The sequence below is a fragment of the Megascapheus bottae genome, chromosome 17 (assembly GCF_031878675.1).
Source record: "Megascapheus bottae isolate mThoBot1 chromosome 17, mThoBot2.hap1, whole genome shotgun sequence".
Taxonomy (NCBI): Eukaryota; Metazoa; Chordata; class Mammalia; order Rodentia; family Geomyidae; genus Megascapheus; species Megascapheus bottae.
In genome coordinates this window covers 51,774,676-51,799,938 of record NC_143525.1, presented here as the reverse complement: position 1 = coordinate 51,799,938, position 25,263 = coordinate 51,774,676, and the positions used below count along the sequence as shown (strand labels likewise).

At 56.1% G+C, this 25,263-nt stretch overlaps 1 protein-coding gene across 1 annotated transcript; it reads right to left on the bottom strand.

The window, feature by feature from the left end:
• Positions 1-7,425: 7,425 nt before the first annotated feature.
• On the bottom strand, positions 7,426-20,298 carry Metrnl (meteorin like, glial cell differentiation regulator). Its single transcript, XM_090351784.1, has 4 exons — positions 20,058-20,298; positions 15,148-15,533; positions 8,738-8,797; positions 7,426-8,000 (listed from the first exon to the last, which is right to left on the bottom strand). The coding sequence occupies exons 1-4, from the start codon at positions 20,225-20,227 to the stop codon at positions 7,681-7,683; spliced, it is 936 nt and encodes a 311-aa protein (XP_090207910.1). The 5' UTR covers positions 20,228-20,298; the 3' UTR covers positions 7,426-7,680.
• Positions 20,299-25,263: the final 4,965 nt, after the last annotated feature.

The window sequence follows — 25,263 nt, the reverse complement described above, 5'->3', positions numbered from 1 at the left end:
CCTGACTGACCCCAGTGACCCGGCTGTGTACCTGACTGACCTCAGTGACCCGGCTGTGTACCTGACTGACCCCAGTGACCCGGCTGAGGACCTGACTGACCCCAGTGACCTGGCTGTGTACCTGACTGACCCCAGTGACCCGGCTGAGGACCTGACTGACCCCAGTGACCCGGTTGAGGACCTGACTGACCCCAGTGACCCGGCTGAGGACCTGACTGACCCCAGTGACCCGGCTGTGTACCTGACTGACCTCAGTGACCCGGCTGAGGACCTGACTGACCCCAGTGACCCGGCTGAGGGCCTGACTGACCCCAGTGACCCGGCTGTGTACCTGACTGACCTCAGTGACCCGGCTGTGTACCTGACTGACCCCAGTGACCCGGCTGAGGACCTGACTGACCCCAGTGACCCGGCTGAGGGCCTGACTGACCCCAGTGACCCGGCTGAGGGCCTGACTGGCCCCAGTGACCCGGCTGAGGACCTGACTGACCCCAGTGACCCGGCTGTGTACCTGACTGACCCCAGTGACCTGGCTGAGGGCCTGACTGACCCCAGTGACCCGGCTGAGGGCCTGACTGACCCCAGTGACCCGGCTGTGTACCTGACTGACCTCAGTGACCCGGCTGTGTACCTGACTGACCCCAGTGACCCGGCTGAGGACCTGACTGACCCCAGTGACCCGGCTGAGGGCCTGACTGACCCCAGTGACCCGGCTGAGGGCCTGACTGACCCCAGTGACCCGGCTGAGGACCTGACTGACCCCAGTGACCCGGCTGAGGACCTGACTGACCCCAGTGACCCGGCTGTGTACCTGACTGACCCCAGTGACCCGGCTGTGTACCTGACTGACCCCAGTGACCCGGCTGAGGGCCTGACTGACCCCAGTGACCCGGCTGAGGGCCTGACTGACCCCAGTGACCCGGCTGTGTACCTGACTGACCCCAGTGACCCGGCTGAGGACCTGACTGACCCCAGTGACCCGGCTGTGTACCTGACTGACCCCAGTGACCCGGCTGAGGGCCTGACTGACCCCAGTGACCCGGCTGAGGACCTGACTGACCCCAGTGACCCGGCTGAGGACCTGACTGACCCCAGTGACCCGGCTGTGTACCTGACTGACCTCAGTGACCCGGCTGAGGACCTGACTGACCCCAGTGACCCGGCTGTGTACCTGACTGACCTCAGTGACCCGGCTGTGTACCTGACTGACCCCAGTGACCTGGCTGAGGACCTGACTGACCCCAGTGACCCGGCTGAGGACCTGACTGACCCCAGTGACCTGGCTGTGTACCTGACTGACCCCAGTGACCCGGCTGAGGACCTGACTGACCCCAGTGACCCGGCTGAGGGCCTGACTGACCCCAGTGACCCGGCTGAGGGCCTGACTGACCCCAGTGACCCGGCTGAGGACCTGACTGACCCCAGTGACCCGGCTGAGGACCTGACTGACCCCAGTGACCCGGCTGTGTACCTGACTGACCCCAGTGACCCGGCTGTGTACCTGACTGACCCCAGTGACCCGGCTGAGGGCCTGACTGACCCCAGTGACCCGGCTGAGGGCCTGACTGACCCCAGTGACCCGGCTGTGTACCTGACTGACCCCAGTGACCCGGCTGAGGACCTGACTGACCCCAGTGACCCGGCTGTGTACCTGACTGACCCCAGTGACCCGGCTGAGGGCCTGACTGACCCCAGTGACCCGGCTGAGGACCTGACTGACCCCAGTGACCCGGCTGAGGACCTGACTGACCCCAGTGACCCGGCTGTGTACCTGACTGACCTCAGTGACCCGGCTGAGGACCTGACTGACCCCAGTGACCCGGCTGTGTACCTGACTGACCTCAGTGACCCGGCTGTGTACCTGACTGACCCCAGTGACCTGGCTGAGGACCTGACTGACCCCAGTGACCCGGCTGAGGACCTGACTGACCCTAGTGACCTGGCTGTGTACCTGACTGACCCCAGTGACCCGGCTGAGGGCCTGACTGACCCCAGTGACCCGGCTGTGTACCTGACTGACCTCAGTGACCCGGCTGTGTACCTGACTGACCCCAGTGACCCGGCTGAGGACCTGACTGACCCCAGTGACCCGGCTGAGGACCTGACTGACCCCAGTGACTGGCTGTGTACCTGACTGACCCCAGTGACTAGCTGAGGGCCTGACTGACCCCAGTGACCCGGCTGAGGGCCTGACTGACCCCAGTGACCCGGCTGTGTACCTGACTGACCCCAGTGACCCGGCTGAGGACCTGACTGACCCCAGTGACCTGGCTGTGTATCTGACTGACCCCAGTGACCCGGCTGTGTACCTGACTGACCTCAGTGACCCGGCTGTGTACCTGACTGACCCCAGTGACCCGGCTGTGTACCTGACTGACCCCAGTGACCCAGCTGTGTACCTGACTGACCCCAGTGACCCAGCTGTGTACCTGACTGACCCCAGTGACTAGCTGAGGGCCTGACTGACTCCAGTGACTGGCTGAGGGCCTGACTGACCCCAGTGACCTGGCTGAGGGCCTGACTGACCCCAGTGACCTGGCTGTGTATCTGACTGACCCCAGTGACCTGGCTGTGTACCTGACTGACCCCAGTGACTGGCTGAGGGCCTGACTGACCCCAGTGAACTGAGAACACTCTCTCTCCCCTCCCTTCTTCTCCCTCCCCACCCCCCACACACAAGCTCAAGCCCACATGTACACTGGATTATGAAGAGGAGAATAGGTAGTCCTTCACAAACCATGGAGAACATTCCAGGTGCCCTGTGGTACATACAATCTGTAGGGGATCATGATCCACTTTGATGAGCCTGTTTTGCAAAAATGCAGAGCATTTTAACCCAGCATTTCATGTATACACATGCCAGGCTGGGCAGCCCCATGATCTGTGAGTGATTGTCCAGTGGTTGCTGAGGCTATCACCATGAACCAGTGGCTTAACAGTACAGATATGTCATTGTCCATTACTGAAGTCAGAAATCTGACCTGAGTCTTCACAGCCTCCCATCAAGGCCAAAGAAGGTGGCTTGGCCAGCTGTCCTGGGCATCACAGGCCTGACTCTGGTTCCTTGCCTTCCCTGGCTTCCAGAGGTGCCAACACTCCCTCTACTGAGTTCTCCAAAACTGAAACTCTCTGGGCTTCTCCTGTCTTCCACTTCCACTTTGCAGCGTCTATACTACTCTGAGCCCACCAGAAGATCCAGAACTATCTCCCACAGCAGACGAGTAACCATAATTTCCCTTTGCCCAGTAAGGCAGTGGGTCTCACTCCCAGGACCAGAGTAGAACATTAGGGGCAAGCATTCAATGTACAAGATTCAGACCAGAAATGGACACAAAGCAGCGAGCAGTCAAAGAAATGCAAAATTGCCAACAGGAGACTCCCTCCGTTCTCAGAGCCAACCTTTTGTCTGAGAGCTCACAGGAAGCAGAAAACAGGAATGGTTGCAAATCTAGAAAGGTATGGATTCTTGGCAGGTATAGAATGGCTTGGATGCTGTGTGTCTGTTCCCAAGGAATCCCAAAAGCAGAGAACTGTGCGATGATGGCAAAGTCAACCATCACTAGCCTCAGGCTGGCTCTGGACAAGGTGCCAGAGCTGGGGGTGCAGTGAGAAGAGCACGCATCTTCAGAAGCATACTATGCAATCTCAGCAAAGGTGCCCAAATTAAGTCCCTCTCCTGCCACCCCAGGCAATCTCTCCTCCCTTCACTATGCTTTTCTGTATTTGCAAAGTGTTCTTGGTAAATAGTGTTACCTTTTAAAATCAGAAGAAAAACAAACTTTTAAAAGTTAGTGTTGGGGAGGTTCTGACTATACAATATCCTCACCCCAACAAAGACCCTGAATAGAGCCTCTAGGGACCCACTCAGTCTCTGCTCTAACCCAGACCTCTCAGAATCGTCTAGGAGTAGGATCCCAGGTTGGAAATCAGGGACAATCTAGTATTGAGTATCCTGTGCTGTAGATGCTCACAGTATTACCTGTCTAGACAAACCAGGATTTAAAACCAGGCCCAGTACTGGCAGAAGGACCAAGAAAAGTCAGAGGCAAGGCTGCTCACAGATTCTGAGCTGCCCAGTGGGCGGTGGAAGCTTCCCGAAGGCTGAGTGCTGATGTCTCTCGGGGAGGTGGTAACACCAGTGGCGTTTGCTACTGGGGTGTCCAAGGCTTCAGCTCTGGCCTAGCCTGGTGGCCAGGTCAGGTTAACTCATGAAGACAGCGCTGGGGTACCCAGAGTGGAACTGGACCAGAACTGCTGTCCCAGTGGCCCTGGGTCCCTGGGGCAGTGTGAGGCCTACTCTAGAGGCCTGTGGGCTCTTCTGAAGGCCAGTGCCTGAGCTTCAAGGAGCCAAAGAATGTTCATTCCTTAGTAACAGTTTTTCTTAGAAAAGTTCTTGTCTTGTAGGGCTACAGGCGCCTGCCTCACCCTGCTCCTCATGGTGGTGATGGGACCACCTGGGGAGCCCCGAGGTGCTCAGCCAGGCTTACCTCCTCTCCCCCCTCTCTCCTGGCCCAGGCCTCTCTGCGTGATATTCTCTCCTCTGCTGGCTCCCTTGTAACCCCCACCATGGCCAATCAAGTTAGAAGGGAGCTTAGGTCCTGTTCCCTTCCCTCCCTGCCTGCCCCACCCTCTCCTTCTCTCCTGCAGTTCACACCAGAAGCTTCAGAGGTCGACAGCACATCAGGTGGTAGAGAGGCAGACCTTCTGCTGGTGGAGCCGGCTGGCTGGCCTGGACATGTCCTAGTAGGGCTTTTGCTCCTGGGCCCAGCTTATGGACCCACAGAGGCCTGGACTGGGACCCTCCACATGAACAAGATGAAGGTTTCCTGGTCCTAGATTTCAGGGTAGGGGTGGGCAGGTGATTCCCCACTCACCCCAATCCCCAATGGGTATCATAAAGCAGGATGTGAGGCTTAGAACATGACAAGGGGCTTGCTGGAGACTTTGGGACTCACCTGGCTGCTGAGAGGTGAGCCACAACACACCCTACCCCTGGGAGGCAGCGGGGGAGGGGAGTCCAGCGTCCACAAACGGCCCCATGTTCTCATCTTGTGACAGACGATCCCACTAGGCCTAAGTGGGATGAGAGGTGGGACTACCCTAATATAAACAGCATCCTGAGTCCCAGTGAGGCTTGGCAAGCCACTGTCTCTGGATTTATCCAGCTTTAGCTGGGCTTCCCTGCCAGCATGAGAGAGAGAGAGAGACCAAGAGAGAGCAAGAGCGAGAGAGCGAGAGAGAGAGGGGGGAGAGAGAGAGAGAGGGGGGAGAGAGAGAGAGAGGGAGAGAGAGAGGGAGAGGGAGAGAGGGAGAGTGTGTGTACTGGTCTGCCAGAGAAATGAGGACTTGGCCAAGAGGAGGCCAGGCAGGGGTCCAGCGGGGCTTGTGTGGGAACATGGGAAACACCCACCAAGGAGATGCAAGCAACAATGAGCTCTGGGCTACCAGTTTAGCAAAGAAAAGAGGGAAAGGCAGAAGAACCCTGCTTCTTACAGCATGACAACAGAAAAGACAGGAGAGGGGACAGGGAGTGTAGACACAGCAAGGGGTGGGCATGGTTCAGGGGGCTGGAGCGGTCCAGAGGGTCAGTGCAGGGGTGGGGACAGGATGGGGGAGAGGGGGTGAGGAAAGAGCAGATTAGGGACATGCAGAGAGGGGGAGGATTTGGGTGGGAGAGGTATCTGCTGCTTTGTAGGAGGGAAGGTGGGATCTGGAACAGCAGGGCTTAGAATGGCTCCAGCAGTGCCACTGCACATAGTGACAGAGCTGTGTGGGTCGGCCTCCAGAGACTGTATGGCAGAGGCCACTGTGGCGTCTACTTGAGGGACATTCTGGTCCCTTCTCTGGGAAGCTTTCTCATAGATGAATGTGGGACGGGACGACACAATGTGCTATCTGTGCAGGCCGTGGGAAGGGCCCAGGGAGACTGGACAGAGAGCAGGGGACTCAGGTCGGAGTGGGGCACACCAAGAACACTCCTCCACACCTGTCTGGACTTTGTTTAAAAGCTGAGGCCTTCCACAGAATTTCTCCAATTCACCAGAATCTCAAGGCCAACTTTAATCTCTTTGCTATGACAGAAGGCCTAAGGCTACCAAACTGGTCATTCCTGTTCTGCAGCTTCCTGGAACCAGTTCAGCTCCCTCTGGCCATGGGCGTGGCACCTCTGTGCCGTGACCTTGTTCAGCCAGCACCTAACCATGGTGGGGTCTGGCCCACTGCACACACCACCCCTCATGTTCTTGCTCATAAAAACTGCTTCCTGTGACCATGCCAGCTCAACCTATGCCAGCACACACCTGAGCTGGCACACACCTTAGCCAGCTTGCACCTGTACCGGCATAACCTGAGCCAGCACACACCTAGACTGACACACAACTGAGCTGGCCCATACCTGTCCCAGCACACAGCAGAGCTGGCATACACCTGAACCAGTTTCTACCTGAGCTGGTGCTTAACTGAGCTAGCACAGTATCCACTCAGGCCACCCGGCGTGACCTGGTGGTGTCCAGTGAGGCCACCATGGCTCTCACCAGCGGTACCAGCCTTTCTCTCCTTTATTTCAGCTGCTGCACAAGACGAAATATCTGATTCATAAACGAGGAGCAAGGTTTGGGGAGATTGGTGGCCCACTCCTCCCTACATTGGAGTGAGAATTCTCTCCACCAAATTTTCATGTCCATCTGTCCTAGCCGGAAATGGGGTCTTGGCAGAGATAATCGTGTTAATTGTGAGGTCAGTCCTAAAAGAAGGGTGTTTGGGGAAACAGATGCACGTAGGGCAGAAGCCATGTGACAAGGAAGCCAAGACTGGAGTGGTGTAGCCAAGAGCAAAAGACACCTGAGTCTACCCTCAGGAACAAGGACGGCTCTCCCTGGAAGCTCTGGAGGGAAGGCAGTCCTGTCTACATCGACTCTGGACTTTGGACTCCAGAATACTGTGATGAAGCTCTGCAATTCATATATCACAGTTTGTGGAAAAGTAACTCTTTCTCTCCCCAGCCCAACCCAGGCACTAGATGTCCAGAGATGTACTTTGGGGCAGGTGGGTCAGGATTAGAGCAGTAAAAAGGGAAGTGTTCACAAGGCCGCCAGGGAAGGTCCTCTGGATGTGCCAGGCAAGGGGTCAGGACTGGACCGGGAAAGCCTGACAGATGCCTACCTGATGGGTGGATGCTCTGGAGTGTTCAGAGCCCAACCTTCACTCTCTGGAATGGAGGCGATCTGCAGAATGAGCTGCAAAGCTCATTCTTTAATGCAAAACCAACCAAACACACACATGGGTTCAGCCTGTCACTGTGTGTAAGTGTGCCCAGGCCTCCCATGAGGCCTGATCACCATCACTGGGCAGCTGGCCCCACACCTTAGTGACACTCCACACCAAACGACCTTGAAAAATGGAATGAAGTGTCACACCAAAGGCATCTTCAGACACAAGTTTGTTTCCTATGGACTTTTTTTTACAAAAAAATATAATAACTTAGTTTGCATTTTACAGCATTTTAAAATCTGTCAGGGCGTCCTTGGCTGGGCCCTCCTGGAGTCAGAGCAGCTTGTCCCTCCCCAGCCTGAGTCCCTGGCCTTAGCACCAGCCTGTGGCCAGCACCAGGATTTGAACGGCCATGGCAGTTAGCGACGCCACGTTAGGAGAGGGTAGGAAGCATCTACGGTCACCCTGCAGTCACTCTGTGCTGATCTCGCAGGGGTTCAGCCCCTGCTCCTTTGCGTCCCTGTACATCCTTTGGAAGTCACTGAAGCGTGGGGCACAGCCAAGCTGGGCCTCTCCAAAGTGCACGTGGCCAGTGAAGAGGAAGTCTCCGGGTCCCGGCCGCACACCACATTCCAACAGTGTTGTGACTCGGCCCTGCCAGGGGCCACTGCCCTCGGGAGCTGGCTGGAAGACCCTGCTCTTCTGCCGGTGGAGTCTGTTCACCTTCAGGCGGATGATGGACTCCTGCTGCTCTGGCACATGGTCCACATCCTGGATAGAGCCACGGACAACTGTGGAGGAAGGAGAGACAGATCCTCAGGTCTTGTGGACACTGCTGGTCATGGAGACTCATGAATCCTGGGCCACCAGGATTGTGTGTACCAGAAACCAGGAGCGGAGCCCGAAGTCTGCCATTCAAGAAGGCCCTTAAAAGGCTAATGCTGCTGGGTGCTAGAGGTTCAAACCTAAAACCCTAGGCAGCTGAGATCCAGAGGACTACCATTCGAAGCTAGCAGGGCAAAAAAGTCCATGAGGGGGGTGGGGAATGTAGATTAGTGGTAGAGTGCTTGCCTAGCATGCATGAAGACCCGGGTTTCTTGGTACTACATACACAGAAAAAGCCAGAAGTGGTGCTGTGGTTCAAGGGGTAGAGCTCTAGCCTTGAGAAAGCCCAGAGTCTTGCACTTATGTATTAGGCAAGGGACCTGGAAGAAGGGTGGGAGGCCCACAGAATACTTCTAAGAGGACTTGGACAGTGAGCTCCCTGAGGAACAGCTGACACCAACCCCAGCTCTCCCCATATGTGCCACACATACCTGCCCCTGCCCTGCCTGGTGAAGTGCAGAAGAGCACCTTCTCTGTGATTACAAGTGGGAATCACACATCCAGAGTTCAGCAAACTCTCCCCACCCCTCACACCATGAGTCAGTGCCAGCTGGGAAGCCCTCCAGAGTCCTGGACAGAGACCCTGGATGTGAGTGGAGCCCCACCCGCCAGAACAAGAGAAGGGCCAGGAAGGCCTACTCACCAAAGTCACTGGTGCAAACAGCAAGGAGGACTTCTGTGTCACTGCACGGCCGGCACGGAGCTAAGAAGGAGAAAACAAGGGGCTGGGAGTTTGGCCTAGTGGTAGAGTGCTTGCCTAGCATGCACAAAGACCAGGGTTCGATTCCTCAGCACTCCACATACATAGAAAAAGCCAGAAGTGGTGCTGTGGCTCAAGTGGTAGAATGCTAGCCTTGAGAAAGCCCAAGGACAATGCTCAGGCCCTGAGCTCAAGCCACAGGACTGGCAAAAAAAAAAAAAAAAAGAAGGAGAAAACAAGAGTGAGGACCCAGCCTGGATCACACAGCCACAGACCCTCTGGGCCCCAACATGGCCTGCGCTTGGTGGCTCAACCACCACAGACACGGCAGACCTCTGTGGCCAGCTCCTGCCTCGAGGTGCACAGGGACACACCACAGAGGCAGAGCAGGAGGGGGAATACCAACCTCAGCCACACCAAGGACTGACTCCCAGGCATCCCTCCGCCCACCTGGCCCCAAGCAGCCTGCACCATGGCCATGTGACTGTGCTCTCTAAAGGCAAGACTTCAGAACGGAGGGCTGGCTCTGTACCTGCTCCCACGTACCTTGGTAGCCTCCTTAGGCTAGACCCCATCCGTGTAGAAGTCACTTTTACCTGCCTGGCCCAAATTATAAACCAACTCCAAGCCAAACCAAGACCCTGTCTCTACATCAGTCAGCCAAGTCACCCTCTGCTCGCCTTCACACTCCCACTCCACTGACCCCAGCAGCTTCCTCAAGAGTAGATGCCCCCCCTTTGTAGACCCACTGCAGCTGCAACCCCAGAGCAGAGTTCCATCTGCTGGCTCCTGGCACTGCCGGGAAGGGCCCACAACCTTGTGGGCATCTACCTGCCACCACGCACAGGGCCTCGGGTTGAGGCCTTCAGCTCTGCCCCTTCCCCCAGGCTCTGCCTGGCCCCGGAAAGCCTCTCAAACTGAGCCCTATCCACCGAGCACCTCTGGACTCCTGAAACTGACTGCTTCCCCCACAGCATGCAGAGATTGCCTTCCGTGTCTATCGGAACAAGCCCCCTTCCCGCCAGCCACTTGTTTCACACCCTTCTGAGACAGATGACCCTCCCTCCTGAGGTGGGATAGAAACTCAGCTCCACCCTTGCCCCCATATTCCAGAGCAGATCTGACAAAAACGCGTGTTTCCTATTTGCTCTGATTTGAATGCCAAGGCCTCTGCCTTCTGTTTCTAGCTCAGGGCCCCCACCCCCCGAACTCAAGAGAAACTCTGAGGTATGAAATCTGAATGAGACAAGCTTCTACTGCTCAGCCAGACATTTCTGCTGCAGAGGCCTTGACTTAGGGCTCCCAGGTCCTAGAAGACGTTAAAGCCATCCATGCATGCTCATCGGGCAGCTAACCTGGGTAGCCCACATGTGGACACCTCCGTGTTTCTACGCCAGCAAGAAATCAGAAGGGCCTTCCAGGGTCCTGGAGGTGTCAAGGTCCTTGGGGCCAGAGGAGACCCGAGACAAAGCCCCGGGCTTTGCAGTGCCTTGGGCAGCCCTAGCTCACTGTAGTGCCCAGGATGGAAAGTCTGGGCCCTGGCCTCAGACATGGCTCCAGCCTCAAGGGCAGGTAACTTCTGGGCTCAGCACTTGCTGACTCACCAGCTACCCACCTGCCAGCACCTTTGATCTGTTATCAGAGAAAGGAAAAGCTGAAGAACCAGAACAACCTGCCCCAGTCAGGTCTCTCTCTCCCCCAGCTCCAGACTGACAATCCTCTCTCTGCTGAGAAGGTGGGCTGTAGCCAGCTCCCAGAAGCCTGCAGTAATGCCGATCTTCCAAAGTCCTGGCACACCAGACCCCATCCTGCAGCATTTGTGTGGGTTGCATGGGGATGGGGGTGGAGGGCAACACAGACAGGTCATCTGAAGCTGCTAGAGGGAGGGGTGTAGCTTCTTGCTGGCTGAGCCCCACGCAGACACGAATCAGTCAGGAGCCAGAGAACAGGCAGGCCACCGCAGGGGCCAGGCGGTCCTGCAGATGCCAGGGCTTTCCATTGTGGATGGTATCTTAGGAGAGCTACCTGCCCTCACCAGCACCCGCCCTTGCCAGCACCTGCCAAGTGCTCACAGTGCCTACCGTGCAAATGGATACAGCCTCAGCTGCACAAGGGTAAGTCGGTGATTAGGTTCATCATAACCCATCCTTCTAAGAAGCCAGGCTCCGCCAAGCCGGGCAGATGTAGGGATGCAGGCCATATGACACGACAAGTGAGGGGACAGCAGGCCCTAAGAACCTGTCCAAAGCACTTCAGGTTTTGAGTCAGCTGAACCACGATGCACAGCCTTCTACAAAGGCAAGCACCTTGTACTAAAGAGGCTGGGGCCCCACACGGAGTCTAGTCACACACCCTGGCTGATAGCTGACACTGGAAACCCTTCACCTGCCTTGACTCAAGTGTCTTCCTACAGGAGGTGTGGCCTCCCCAGGGGTCTTCAGCAGGCTGTCAGCCCTCTCGGCTTCAGTGAGCTGGTGCCATGGGCAGCTGAGCTAACAAAGTGCATCTCAGACCCGTTCCTCTTCTGAGTATCAGAGTGCAGTTCAACTTCACAGAAACCCAAAGTGGACTCCAAGAACAGCATCTGGAAATGTGACTCAGAGTCGGGGCCACAAGGCTATGAAATGTGCTGGTTGTGGACACCTGATATCACGTGTCCTAGATGCCCAGGCAGACACTTCTGCAGAATCAGGATCTCAGGAGATACCTGGGAGACCCAAGTGGGGGCAGCCTGTGCAGGCAGAGAGGATGAGGGGGAGGATGAGAGAAAGCACCAGGAGAATGGAACTGCTTGCAGGCCAAGGGAGCAAGCTGGTAGGCAGGCCGCACTGGCAGATGAAGACAGCCAGAGTAACGCATGCCCACAAGTTCCCAAGGGAAATTCTGCGTGGCAATACCCTCTCAGGTTCCCAGTGCAGCAAGTAACAGGTGGTATGTGCTGTTACTTTACAGGAGTGAGGCAAGATGGATCCAAGGGTGGAAGGCAGCCTGAGCAAGCTGAGACCCAAGTTCCTTCAATGTCTCCAAGCCTGGGTACCACAAACCTCTAGGGCAACCCAGGGGTAGCCAGCCTCCCCTGGCCCTGGAGCCTTCATCCTGTCAAGGAAGCCAATGGAGATCACACCATTCCTCCTCAGAGAGGTTTAAAATGAAAAAGAATCACAGGACAATCACATCAGCCAGAAAGAAGCCACTGAGACCACAAACTAAATGACCAGAGAAGTAGGAAGCCTTGTAAAGAACCAACAGTGAGATTTCTTTTCTGCTTTGAGGCTGTGCCACCACCCTCATGCCCATCAAGCCACCCCTTGATAGGGACTCTGAGCCTCTTAAGCGGAACTGGCAGTGAAGTGACAAGCAGTCTAAGAAGCTAGGCGAATCACCAGGCCCAGCAAGCAGAGCAGGTTCTCAAGGGTCTGGGGAGTCAGGCAAGAAGCTGCAGGACCAGCCCTCCTAGTGAGTCTGTGAGTCAGTGCCGCAATGAAAATGTGAAGAATGTCAGGATGTCAGTTCCCTGCCACCCTGCCTCTCCAGCAACTACAAAATGCCAGTGTTATGGCAATCCCCTTCATCAGGAGCTGAACAAAATGCCAGCCACAGACCCCAGAGCATAGCAGTAGTCAAGCTCAGGAGCCCCAACACACTGCACTGCATAGAACAGAAATTGGGCTTTACCTCAGCTGCATCTGCTCCCTGGAGCCAGAGGCCACCCTCACTTACCACGCCACAGCCCCACCGGTGATGTCATTTCCCCAGGCGGCTCCACAAAGCAGGGGTAACCCCAAATAACCCTTTGCCAGTCTACGGCCTAGTTTTTTCTAGTGTGTTTTTCTAGCATTAGCTGGTGGCTGGCTACATGTTGTCTCTAACACCCTGACGATTTCCTAAGCATCAGAAGGAGCTGCACTGCTCCTGGGCCTCGACATGACAGAGGCAGCGCACACGGGTGAGCAGATCCTTCCGGCCCTTCTCTTTGTGACCAAATCCTATTTCCCCCAGGACCAGGGCCACATCCCGTGTGACCCATGTCTGTGTCCTCAGAGGAGTAGCCTGCACCTCTGCTCTGTTCTTGGTTTCGGTGCAGCTCTAGAAGCCGACTACGCAATGCCAATGGATTCCAAGCCAACACATCATCAGCACTTTGGCACTTTGGGAGAACCATCTGGAACAACAGCAGGTTTCATTCTCACTGGGTCGGAAGCAAGGCTCATGGAAACACACACACACACACACACACACACACACACACACACACACACACACGAGTTGTCTGGGTTCTAGGCAATGAAGCTCAGTTCTCTTGAGACAGCACAATCAGAATTTCTGATTCATCTGCAAGCTCAGCTGGGACAACCATCTAAAACAACCATGCATGCACTGTCTTGACAGGCTTGTATTTCCTGGGCTCCAGATTCTACCAAGTTTCTCACAGTTGAAGAGAGACCCAGAACAGGAGACGAGGGACAAAGAGAGCACGGGGGCCAGCCTGACCCAGGGGAGAGGATGCTTCTGCCGCCAGGTGGCTGGCGCCAACATTCCTTAGGCATTAAAGGCTCCGTAGCCCCCATTCCTAGGTGAGAGCCAAGTGCCCTGGGGCGAGAAGACAATGGGCTTCCCTTGAGTTCCCTGGCCATCAGGTGGAAGGCCTTAAAGGTGCTCCGGGTAGGACAGATGCCCACTGGGAGTGTGAGAGAGATTCCAGAGTGGGGTCCCAGTTCCCAAAACCTGTAGTACCTCTGGATTCAGTCTAGATCCGTGTTCTGAGAGTTACTACGTGGATGTGCTATCTCAAGGTCAACAATCCATTTCAGGCACTCCAGGACTACTAGGGGGAATTCTCGGGGTAACGTGGCAGAGTCCTAGACACAGATCCAACATATGCCATTTTGGGTTGCTGTCCTGCGAAAGACCACCCCTCCCCCCCACCACTGCCACCCAGTGGTGTCCTGCAGATAAAACAGTGAATAGTTGCCCATACCAGGGCCACTCCTTCCCTGAGACCCCTAGGAACCTGATGCAACTCAATCAGCTCCCATGGGGCGGGGTGGGGAGCAGGCTGCAACAAGAGCTGAGACAGCTCCTCAGCTCAGCTGCATAGAACATGTGACCAGCAGAAAGTCTGCAGGACCAGTCAACGTAAGTAATGCTCACAAGTTCTGAAGGCCTGATGCGGCACTTTCCGCTTCCAGTTAACAGGCCCACCTTCGTCAGCGACTGAATGGAGTGTTCAGATTTGTGTTTATTGTGTTTACATCGGGGGAGGCCAGAGCAAGGCAACCTCCTCTCTTCCAGCTCACCCATCCACTGTAACTTCCACCATGTGACAAAAACACTGGCCCCTGAGGGACCACAGAACAAGAGGTGGGCCCTAACCTAACCCGCTGAAGGCTCCAGGCTGCTGCTCCTCAGATCCACCCATCTATTTTTCTATAGAGCAACTGTCCAGACACCATGCAACAAGCACACGACTCCCCACCTGCCACACAGGGAAGAATCTGCTCATCCTTCCGCTCCTGATCAATACACATCCACAACCACACTCTGCCTACATGGCCTTGGAACAGCTTTCTGTCCTGGACCTCACCTAGGTTCCTACCTCTGTCCAGGAAGTCCTCCCCATATCTCTCTCCATTCCCCCGCCTGCTCACACCAGGCCGAGGCACTTGTTGGTGTCACCTCTGCATGTGTGAGTTCCTTCATATAGACTCAGACTTCTATTGCACGGCCCAGGTCAGACCTGCTATCCCTGAGTCCTCAAGTTAGTTTGAGGCCTAATGAATGTACGTCCACAGAAATGGCTCCACACTCAGGAACATCATAGCTCTGGGCTGTAGATCAGCCTTGATCTCCACCCAGCCCCAGAATTCTGGGGCTATGGCAGATGCCAAAACACCCACCCAGTGTGTAGGCCATATGGAAGTGAAAAAGCCATCACCTCAAACAGATTAGAGCCAGTCCCTTGGAAAACAGGATACTAAGCTGTCCCTGGAACACTGTCCGTCCACACATACATGCATGCTTTTGCAGGACCAACACTGTTCCCCTAGGTTCTAAACAGGCTGATAGCTGGCAGGAGCTAAAGTAGACCATAGATTAGATACAATGTTATTTTCAAGTGGAATTTTGGTTGGAAAGGCTGTATTTCAAAAGCAATCTCATTTGTAGAACCAAGTCCCATCCCCAGCTCTCACCCCTGCCCCAATCCTGAGGGGCCACTCATGGTAATCTAGGGGCAAATCTGCCATGGCAAAGCCACAGATAGGAGACTTGTGCAAAGGGAAGCAGGAATCAATTAGGGTGCTTCCCCACATCCACAGTGAGCCCAGGCAGTCTCCTCCTCACAAGAAACTCACCAGACAGTGCGTGCAGGTCAGGACTGCTGTGCCTGCTCATCAGCTCATACTGGAAGCCTGTGGTCCTCCTGCTAATGTCCTGCTGGGGTGTGGCCTCCACAAACAGGCCACCCTGCTGCAGGCCAAAACATTGTACCCGGCCAGCCTCACTGGCCCCATCCTGCACCAGCAATCTCAGTTCTCCAGTTTTTTCCAAATAAATATTGGCACCTGAGGAGTCTCTGAAGGGCTTGATGCATACAGTCAGGTGTCGGGAGGGCGAGAAGGTGTTGGGCCGCAGGTTAACGATGAGCGCCCCTGTTGGGTACATCCACTCCACAGAACCAGCTGAACAGCGCAGGTACACCTGCTCCACATCCTTGCTGTGTGCCTCATGGGTCAGCCCACTGTGGGAAAACGAGACAGTGTAAGTAAGCTCAAGCCCTCGAGTGGAGTCCAGACACCCTGTATGCACCTCCCCCCAGGGAAGGGACTGTGAGGGAAATGCCCACAATGCCCCTTCACACTCGTCTGCTGCCTGCCTCAGGTGCTCAGGGCCCCAAACCAAGATGCAGGAAGCTGCAGGGAGCTGTCACTGCCATATGGCCTCTCCTCTCTCAGTTCCTCCCAATGAACCTGTTCCAGAGGCAAGGTCAGCAGATCACCCAAGACAACAGGACAGCACAAAGATGATACCGATTCCTCAGGGAAGCAGGGGTAAGAAAACAAAGGCTTGGATCCTTGTGATGGGTGCTACAGGAAGTGTCCATGCAGCAATGGCACTGCTCCACAGAACTGCGGCTACAGCAACTCGGGGACCAGCAATGGGGAGAGGATTATTCATAATGTCCTCAAGGTGATGATTTGACCATTTTTCATTCATTTCCAAGCTGGAAGTCCTTGCATTGCCAATCATAATATTTAAATAAACTCAAGGGTCACTAAGACAAGAGCCACTATGTAGACAAAGGAAATGCCCTCCCTTGGATGGGGGACAGGGGAAATGTTCAGGACAAGAGGAGGGAAGGTCTTCTGATGGGAATTTCTAAAGTAATAAGGTGATTTCATTCCTCTTAAGTGCCAAGTAGACAAAAGTAGATGCAGTATGCTACACCCTCCATGAGGCAGACCCTTAAAAAGACAGTTCTGTTTTCAAGAAACTGAAACTACCACATATGCTGAAGTTTCCCCTGCTCAAAATTTAATGCGAATATCGGATTGTCAATAAGTTATGACATAACCAGTGACTTCAGCTAAGACTTTATTACATGAAATTTGGTTCTGATCCGATCTCAGACAGGTTCACCCACATTCCTAGGATTTTTATGTGAAATAAACAAGGCTAAATCCAGAGCCCAGCCTGAGTGAGATACCAGAAACCCATTCTGCTTTGGAGAAAATGCATAACATATGGTATGCATTTACTGCTAGTGACTCAGCCAGGCCCCTAAACCTTACTTTTAATACAAGGACAGGCTGCAAGCTGGGACTACAAGTTACCTCGCAGACCACATCAGAAGGAAGCCTTGAGGAAGGACTCCCTCCTGACCCACTCTCCCCACCCCTACAAAGCCCTGGGTCATGAGCAGCAACATGGCTGCAGGTAGCTACTCAGGCCCCACATACAGAGCAAACTTACTAATTACAGTCAATAAAATTTACACAGACCCATCTGACACCTATGTTGGGGTGGGTGCAATTATGGTGCTATAGTGAAAATTAGACTAAACGTTGAATGGCTAACACATGGCTATAATCAGCTCTGTCCTTTCGCAGCCAAAGCAAACCTAATTGTTATGCTCCTCCTCCTACTTCCAGCATCAAGAGATAGCTAAGGGCTGGGAGCATAGCCTAGTGGTAGAGTACTCGCCTAGCATGCATGCATGAAGCCCTGGGTTCCATTCCTTGGTACCACATACACAGAAAAAGCTGGAAGTGGCGCTGTGGCTCAAGTGGTAGAGTGCTAGCCTTGAGCAAAAAGTGTCCCAGGACAGTGCCCAGGCCCTGTGTACAGGGCCTAGGACTGGCAAGAGGGGGTGGGGGAGGGAGACAACTAACACTGAGCCTAGTTCAGACTCAACTCTCCCAAATAAGGCACTAACCAGAGGCCTCTCTTCCCTCTCAGAGGGTCCTGAAGATAAAGAGGATGAAGACACCAAGTCAAAGGCTCTACATGCTTTTGAGGGCATCTGTTGCCTGTACAAATGAAGGAGAAGCATAAAAGCCCCGTCTTCTCCACTAGCCAAGCTAAGGAACCCTGGAGGGGTCAGGCATCTGCCCAAGGGACACAGGGGACAAGGATCTGAGTCTGAGGGCTGCTGTGGCAGTAGCCACATGAACCTGCAGAAGGCTCATAATGTGTATCATGTGGGATACCCACCAGACTCCATTTAACCAGGGGGAACAAAAGAAGGGAAGCTCATAAGAGGCCTACTACCTCACTTCCACTTGCATCTAGAAAGGGTCTGTGCCCATCCTAGCACCAGTAGTTGTTCCCCTTCTTCTCCCCCCACCCCCGCCAAAAAAAAAAACCAACAAAACCCTGAAAATGCTGATTTGATTGTGGATTAATCTAAATGAATGCTGTATTTGCGTGCATGTGTGCGGATACATGTCTATATACAAGGGATCAATCACAGGCCCTGGCACATAGTATACAACTCAGACTACAGCCCAGCCCACATTAGCAGGATGGTCACTACCCAGGAGGACACACATGCTGATGCCTCATGAGGACGTGCTTAGAATGGCATGAGGACTCACTGAGTCAGCCGAGCTCAGGCCCACACTGCTCACACTCATTCACAGCCCAACAACAGTTCCCAGCCACCAGGACAAGATGAAGTCTAGAAGGGCTTTCCATCAAGGGTGAAACCAAAAGGTTCTGCTGACAAGGTTTACCATTCAGGCCCCACCTGCTGTGCTCTTGCTGATAGCAGTGGGAAAGTCCACAGTCCACCTTTATGGCCACCAACGAATAAAGGCAGGGGCACTGGACCTGTTCCCTACACCAGGAAGGGGATTTCAAAATCTCAAGCCTGATTGCCTGGAAACACCCAGAGGCACCGCACACCTGAGGTGAGTGGCGAGTGCCATGCAGAGCACCTGCCCCTTCCTATCAGAAGCCAGAAGCCACCGCCATTCTGAGGCTCGCTCCACCCTGTGTTGGCTTCAGGAACAGATCATAAAAAGCCATAAACACCATGGAGTTGGTAAGCAAGCCCGCACACTCCTCAGTAAGTCAGCCGAAGCGGCTTCGAGACAAGGGGGCCTTATTTATGCCCTCATGCCCAAAGCTCTAGATTTGTACGAGAGGTCTCATGGGAGTCCCAGAGCAGGAGTGCATTGGCAGGAATGTGGAGAACACAGGTAGACAGAAGGCTGTACAGATCCTGGGCTGCAACATGGCTCCTCCCACTGAAGACACCTGTTGAGGATCTGGCCTGTTTCAGGAGATAAGAGGACATCATCCCTCCAATCCTGGCACAGAGCCCTGGACTCCTGGAAAGGCAGCCTCCAGTCACACCGTCCTCTCACAGCCTAGAAAGGAGGTCAGCTCTTGGTGGAACCTCTGGCTTACAGGACAAGGGTTGGATTTCTGTTTCTGACCCACTAGGGCGGGGCATTCCAAGGCTCCAGGTTGGGGTGCAGTGGTTCATCAATAGAAGCAGTGAGAAGGGAAAGGGCATCAAGGAAAGGGCAGCCTCAAAACAGCACTGGTATCAGAGGCTCACAGCCAGCTCTGTGTGAGCGCCAGCCTTCTCAAGGACAGCCCTCCCCCACAGCGCTACCCCCACACCCTCCTCAGGCTCTGCCAGGCGGGGCTGGGAGGGTTCTGCTGGGGAGGGAATGGGCAAACTCCCTGTGAGGCAGTGCTGGAGCTCTCAGGCACCCTCAGGAGCCAGGGCTCAATCTTACCAACCAACCCTGCTGGTCTTGGGGAGGGGTGGATTGGGGTCCTATGGTTTCCTCAGAAAGCTGGGTGATGTGTCTAAGATGACCAGTGGTGCCCTGCTGACCTGGAGCCTGGACATGAAATCCACTCAGTCCTCAGCCTTCTCGAAAAACTTGCTTCATCAAAAATCCTCCCCCTCTTTCCTCTCCCTCTCTCCCCCGCCCTCTCTGTCACTGTCACACACACACACCCCACATACAGGCTGTCCCGCCTGAAGTCTGCCCATCAGACCAGAAGACTGGCCTTGCGAAGACGCCCTGCCTACAGAGTGCCCTGACAGCTGTCCAAGGGCAGCCGGCCCACGCGTATCCACTCAGGGCCTCAGAAAACCCCAGAGCTGGCAACTTCCAAGGCGCAACCCTGGCTTCTCAGAGGCTAGGGCGGGCCGTGCGTCCATCCCGAGTAGTTACACGAACTAGAGGCCCCACCCCCCATGCTCACTCGATCCGCGTCCCCTCCGCGAGTCCTGGGCCACCGCAGGGGAGAGGGGCGGGGGTCTCGGAGCCCGGCGCGAGGCTGCCAAGGGCGGCCTGACCTTCACGGCGGGCGGGGGGCTCTCTGCCAGCCGTGCTCGGCCCGCGCGCAGGTGTCGCCCTCGGCTCTACGCCCCACGACGAGGCCCGTGCGGACCCCGCTGCGCCCCGGCCCGTCTCTCCTGACTCCTGTCCGGAGAGGGCCGGGCTCCCCGGGGCCCCAGCGGCCGGGGCGCGCTATTCCCGCCGTGGGCAGCGGGGCCGAGGGCGTGAGCCCCCGCCCGCCCGCCTCGGTGGCCCGCGGAGCCAGGAGTCCCGCGGGATCCGGAGCGGGGCGCGGGCCGGGTAGGCAGCCGGGCCGGACCCATCCCGCGGCGCGGCGCGCGGCGCCTCCTCCGGGCGTCCCGGGGCCGGGACCCTGGTGCCGCGGGGCTCTTTTGTTCTGGGCCCGGGGGCGGGGGCCGCCTCGCCCCGCGACCCCGGCCCCCCCTCGGGGGACTCACCTCCCCCTCCAGCCGCACAGGTCGCTGGAGTACTGCGCTCCCGCGCCGCGCAGCAGAGCCAGCAGCAGCAGCAGCCGCGGCAGCGGCGGGGGCGGGGGCTGGCCGGGGGCGGCGGGCCGCGACCACAGCCGCCCGGCGTGGCCCCCGGGCGCCCGCACCGCGCCCCGCATGCTCGGGCCAGTTCAGTCCGCGGCCCGCGGACGCCACTACCGAGCAGTCCTCGACCCGACGGGGCGGGCTCGGCGCGCAAGCTGGTCACGTCGCGCGCTCCCCGCGGTCCCCGCGCGGCCGCCCGCCCATCCCCGCCCGCCGGAGCCTCCCGAGGGGCCGGAGCCGCAGCAGAAGAGAGCTCGGCGGCGCCGCCGCTGCCGCTGGAAGCTCTGAGCTGGCGAGTTTCGGGCCCTGGTCCCGGCTCAGCTGGTGGGCGGGCCGGGGGCTCGCCCCGCCCCCTGGCTGAGCCCCGCCCCCGTCCGGCAGCCGCCAGGGCCCCGCCCCCTGGCTGAGCCCCGCCCCCGCCCGGCAGCCGCCAGGGCCCCGCCCCCGGCCCCTTTCTTAGCCCCGCCCTCTGATCCCGCCCGGTCCGCGCTGCGCCCGGCTGCAGGACCCCTGCCCGCCCGGTCCCCGCCCCCGGCACCCAGTCCCGCCCTGCCCCCCCCCAGCCACCGGGCCGGGGTCCCGAGTTCCGCTCGGCACCGGATCCCGGCCGGGCCGGCCGCGGACTTGGCCCACTCGGGCTGCGCATCCCCGGCTGGAGGCCCTGGCGCGGGGCCGAGGCGCTGCCCCGGGAGAGCCAGGGCTGGAGCGGGGTCTGGGGGGTCCGGCAGCGGTGCCCCCGCGCCCCCCTAGAGTCGGCGGGAAAGAAGCCCGGGACCCGGAGCTGCGCCGACCCGAGCGGAGCCGCCGCGCGCGGGATGCCGGCTCCGTCTCCCGAGCAGCTCTGCGGCCTGCGGCCTTGCGGCCCCGGGCGCGGCGGAGGGCGACACCAGACCCCGCGGACCTGGCCCCGTGCCCGCACGCCGCCCCACGCCGTCCGAGAGCCCGCTCCGGCGGACGGGGCTCCTCCAGCGCGCCCTCCTTCAGGGGGCCGTGGACTTTCAGCCGGCAGGCCATGGGCACTGCAGCTCCAGCTCCACAGGGAACGCGCCGGGCGATCGCCCTGGTCCTGGGGCCTGATTTCAAGAAGGCAGAAAAAAATGGGGTGAGGAGAGGGAGAGAGAAGGACCAGCTGGCACTCCAGGCCGTTCCTTTCTGCTAGCCTGAGCTCCACCCCTGAATAACACGAAATAGTGGAGAAACCTGACCTTGTTTCTTTTCCATTCAGAATATTTTTCAGGAGGAATTTCCAGTGTGTAGGTGTAGCTGTATGTAGGGGATGCCTTGTACATCTCTTCAAGGGGAGAGACCTACCTGGACGTCCACTTCAGTGGCTGATGGCTGTACTGGTAGCTGGGAGAAAGATGAAATTATGTATCTGTTGGCTGAGACGTTGCCAGCAACCTGAGTGACCACTGAGGTGGCTCAGGAGAGCTGGGGAAAGGTGAGGAACCTGAGGACCTGAGAAACACCACTACATTTCCTGGAACTGGCCAGGCAAGCCTACCAAACCAAAGAGCTCGCACTGGGGTCCTGCCTAGAACATAAAGCGACACCACCCTGAGATTCAGCCAGGTTTGAAGCTCCAGGAACACTCCTGTACGTTTGAAGCTAGTAAGCCATCCCCACCATCACCCTGACACACAGGGCCAGCCTCCATCAGGTGAGAGAGAGCCAAGTGAAGCCAATAGGCCACTGTAGCAAAGTTCCTGCTGGTTACACATTGGCATCCACAAGTGCCTCTTACCCAGGGCTGCCTGAATATGCTATTTTTGCACAGTCTCGCCAGCCTTGTTAACAACAAATGGCTTGTCAAAGTCCAAGCCATCACACCATAGAAGCAGGTAGGAGCCATGAAGCACACACACACACACACACACACACACACACACACACACACACACACACACACACAGAGAGAGCTAATGATCTGCAGTGGCCTGCCTAGGATCTCCAACACCCTAGAGGCTGCTGGACCAAAGCTGGCTGCATCCCAGGACAGGGCTCTGTGACTTGGTGGGGTGCCCAGTGGGTTGCCCGTACACTGATAGATAAAATGATAAATAGGATCCTAGCCTGTGAGCACCTGTCAAAACCCATGCAGCATATAACGCAAGACAGAACCAGAATGTAGACACTTTGGCCTTGGATGAATCTTACGGGACAGCAGGAAGGAGGCCCTGTCTTCCAGGACACAGGAGCCTCTTCTAGGATCCCTAAAACAAGAATTTCCAGATTCCCATCTTCCTGAACCATTAGCAGCATGGGGTGGGGACTGCAGCAGAACTGGTTCTTGAACCTGTCACTGGGATCCTGTCCCTTCTGGCTCCTGGGAAGTTGATGCCAGGGAGACCTTCCCGTAGATGGGGCTCCCCTTGGCCAGTGATGTCAGGCTCCTGGGAGAAGGATAAGGTAGGTCTGAGGCTGCCCACCAGTCACTGTCCCCTTCAACTCCAAGAACCTGGTGAGAAGACCCTGAACCCACATGGGCCTATCCATCCCCAGTCTGAGCTCTCCAGAGGTCCCTCTGGGAAGTTGCTTGAAAAAAGAGCCTAAGGTATATTTTTCCAGGCTAGCTGAGAAGAAGCATTTCACAGGTCAAACCCAGGAAGGAAGCCCATCCATACCTCTCACCCCACTGTGGGGAGGGGTGATTTCACAACAGTGGTAAAGGGTTTGGTGTTCCTTCTCCACCATGGCACATCAGTTAGAATGCTGTGACTGGGTCACAGAATTGAAGAGTTCCAGGACAAAGTCCCTGCCCATTCTATTGGGCATCTGTGGGCATCAGGAGTGATACAGTAATACTTTCCCATCCAGTGACTAAGGGGCCTGGGCCTACATTATCTTGCCTGAGTCCCATCAACAGTTCAGTGGCATTGACAGCAGATCCCCATGCTGGTCCTAAATGTGGTCCTCCCTGGTCACAGAGGCAGAGGCTCACGTGAGTCTGTTGAGGCATGGCTCAAGGCAGTCACAGGGCTTTGAATCAAGTGGGCACTGGCACCTCCATCTGTGCATTCCCCATGTTTCCCGAGTCACATGCCATCCAAACCAAATACATAAGACTCATAGCCCAAAGCTGGAGCCAGTCACTCAGCCTTCACACCTTCCTTATCTATCCATTCACGCAATAACTCCCAGACAGAAGTCTTCAATACGTTCCAGGTACAGCTCTGGGTGGACAATTATTGCCCAGCCCCTACACTCGTGCTCCTGGCCTCTGTGCACATCTGACAGCTAGCATCTAGCATGTCAAGGTATTACTTTCATGTACAGATTCACCTGCCATGGTTAGTCTCCTCCTGAAGAGGGTAGACCATTTCCCACCATATACCCTGTGCCCATCCAAGTCCAAGACAGAGGTGGACTTCCACATTTGGGGCCCAGAGTGGTAACTTCAGCTGTGTGTGTGTGTGTGTGTGTGTGTGTGTGTGTGTGTGTGTGTGTGTGTGTGTGTGCTCCACATAGGTGTCTTAACTGCAGGCTGGCACACTTCATGGGGCCTGACTCTGGGGACGTGGACTTGTTGGGGACAGGCTCATGGAACTGGTCACCTCTTGAAGTCTTTCTGAATGCTAGGGTGCACATAAGCCCTGTAGGTGGTGGACAGCAGGGCTAGATGTCAGCAGCCTCTGCTCTGGTTCCCACAAGCTGTGGGGCTGGGGTCGATTCCTGAACTTCAGCCACCTACAGAGAAGCAGCATTCAATTTCCAAGTGATACATAATTCTCAATATCTAGGTACTATACTTTATTCTCGGATGGGAGCTGGTAATTGGAGAGTCTCTCAGAGTTCAATTCAGCCATTTCTCTCACATTCCCCCAACAACTATGAGATATTAATGCACAGGGACAGCCCAGCAGAGGGTAAATGTGTGTTGGTTCTGTTGTCTTGAGTGTACCTTTACACTGATGGCCCTTCTACTATCCAAAGTGGCAGTCACTTGAAGCTTCCCACTGAACAATCACTGAGCTCCCTTAGGCTTGTCCATACACATGTTGAGTCTCTCCCAGATTGGGACAGCAGTTTCTGAGAATTTTAAAACCTGGAGAAGGCTTGTCAGGCCTGGCTCTTGCTTTCCCCTTGACATTAGTTTGAGAATACCCATCCCACTACCCTCTCAGCCCTGACCTCAAGTCATCTGTGACTCCAGTGGTCCCTTCCAGGGTCACTTGCTGACCTTTCCATAGGGACATAATTATTGAGACTGTGGTCAGATGATGCACCAAAAGCCAACGCTTGTAATTTAACGTTTAGCAACTACAGTAACATGTAATTATGACATGAAACAGCCCACGGAGGCCGGGCCAGCCTCAACCCAGTAACCTTCAGTGTGTAATTCCTCACCTAGCTCCTCCCTAACCTAATTTGCCAGCATGTTTTGCTGTCTGTGAGTCAGAGAAAAGTGGGGGAGACAGAGGTGCAGCTGGAGCAGTTGGAGCCAAAGGCCACCTCAAGTCAGCTGAGCATGAGCCTCGGGCTTTGTCATGACCCCAGATTACACTTCTGGCCTGCTCTGGCTGGTGTGCAACCTTGGGAAGTGTTCACCCTGCTGGGCCCCTGCAGTTTGGCAGTTCCTGTGGTGTCATTATCCCTGACTGTCATCGCTATTCTCTAAGCACCTGCCACAATTAAGGAGGGTGATCTTAGGAGAGCTGAGCTGTAGCAGAAGGTGATTCTGTATGTGGAAGTGGCAGCTTGACATGCTGGTCAGACACACACAGAGGCAGGGACCATGAGTGCACGGAGGAGTGCTGAGCCACGCATATGTCCAGTCCTTGGGTTTCAGGATAATTGTCCTGGATCAACTGATGACACGATCTGGAGGCTGATGAAAGTTGGAAGCTAGAAAGTTCCTCCCTAGCCAGCAGTGTGGTGCAGCGGAGCACCGGGACTAAGACTGAGGGACAAGGTTGTGCCCCTTCCCAAGGTTGTTCAAGGCACCTGACCCCGGAAAAGCTAAGAATGTTGGACAGAAGAGGCAGGCAGCAAGAAGTGAACAGCAGGGAACGGAATGGAATGTGGCCAGGCCACTGGAGGACAGAGACTGAAAGCTGAGGTATGTCCAGCTGGCCAGTGCACACAGCAGGACACCAGGCAGAGGTCCAAC

Bases quoted from the DNA above. Each gene is read 5' to 3' on its own strand.
- Metrnl (XM_090351784.1), bottom strand. From the start codon at position 20,227: ATGCGGGGCGCGGTGCGGGCGCCCGGGGGCCACGCCGGGCGGCTGTGG. The intron at 15,534-20,057 runs GTGAGTCCCCCG...GTTTTCCCACAG, and splicing joins CTGTGCGGCTGGAGGGGGAG to TGGGCTGACCCATGAGGCAC. The intron at 8,798-15,147 runs GTGAGTTTCTTG...TCTCCTTCTTAG, and splicing joins TGACCTGCACGCACTGTCTG to CTCCGTGCCGGCCGTGCAGT.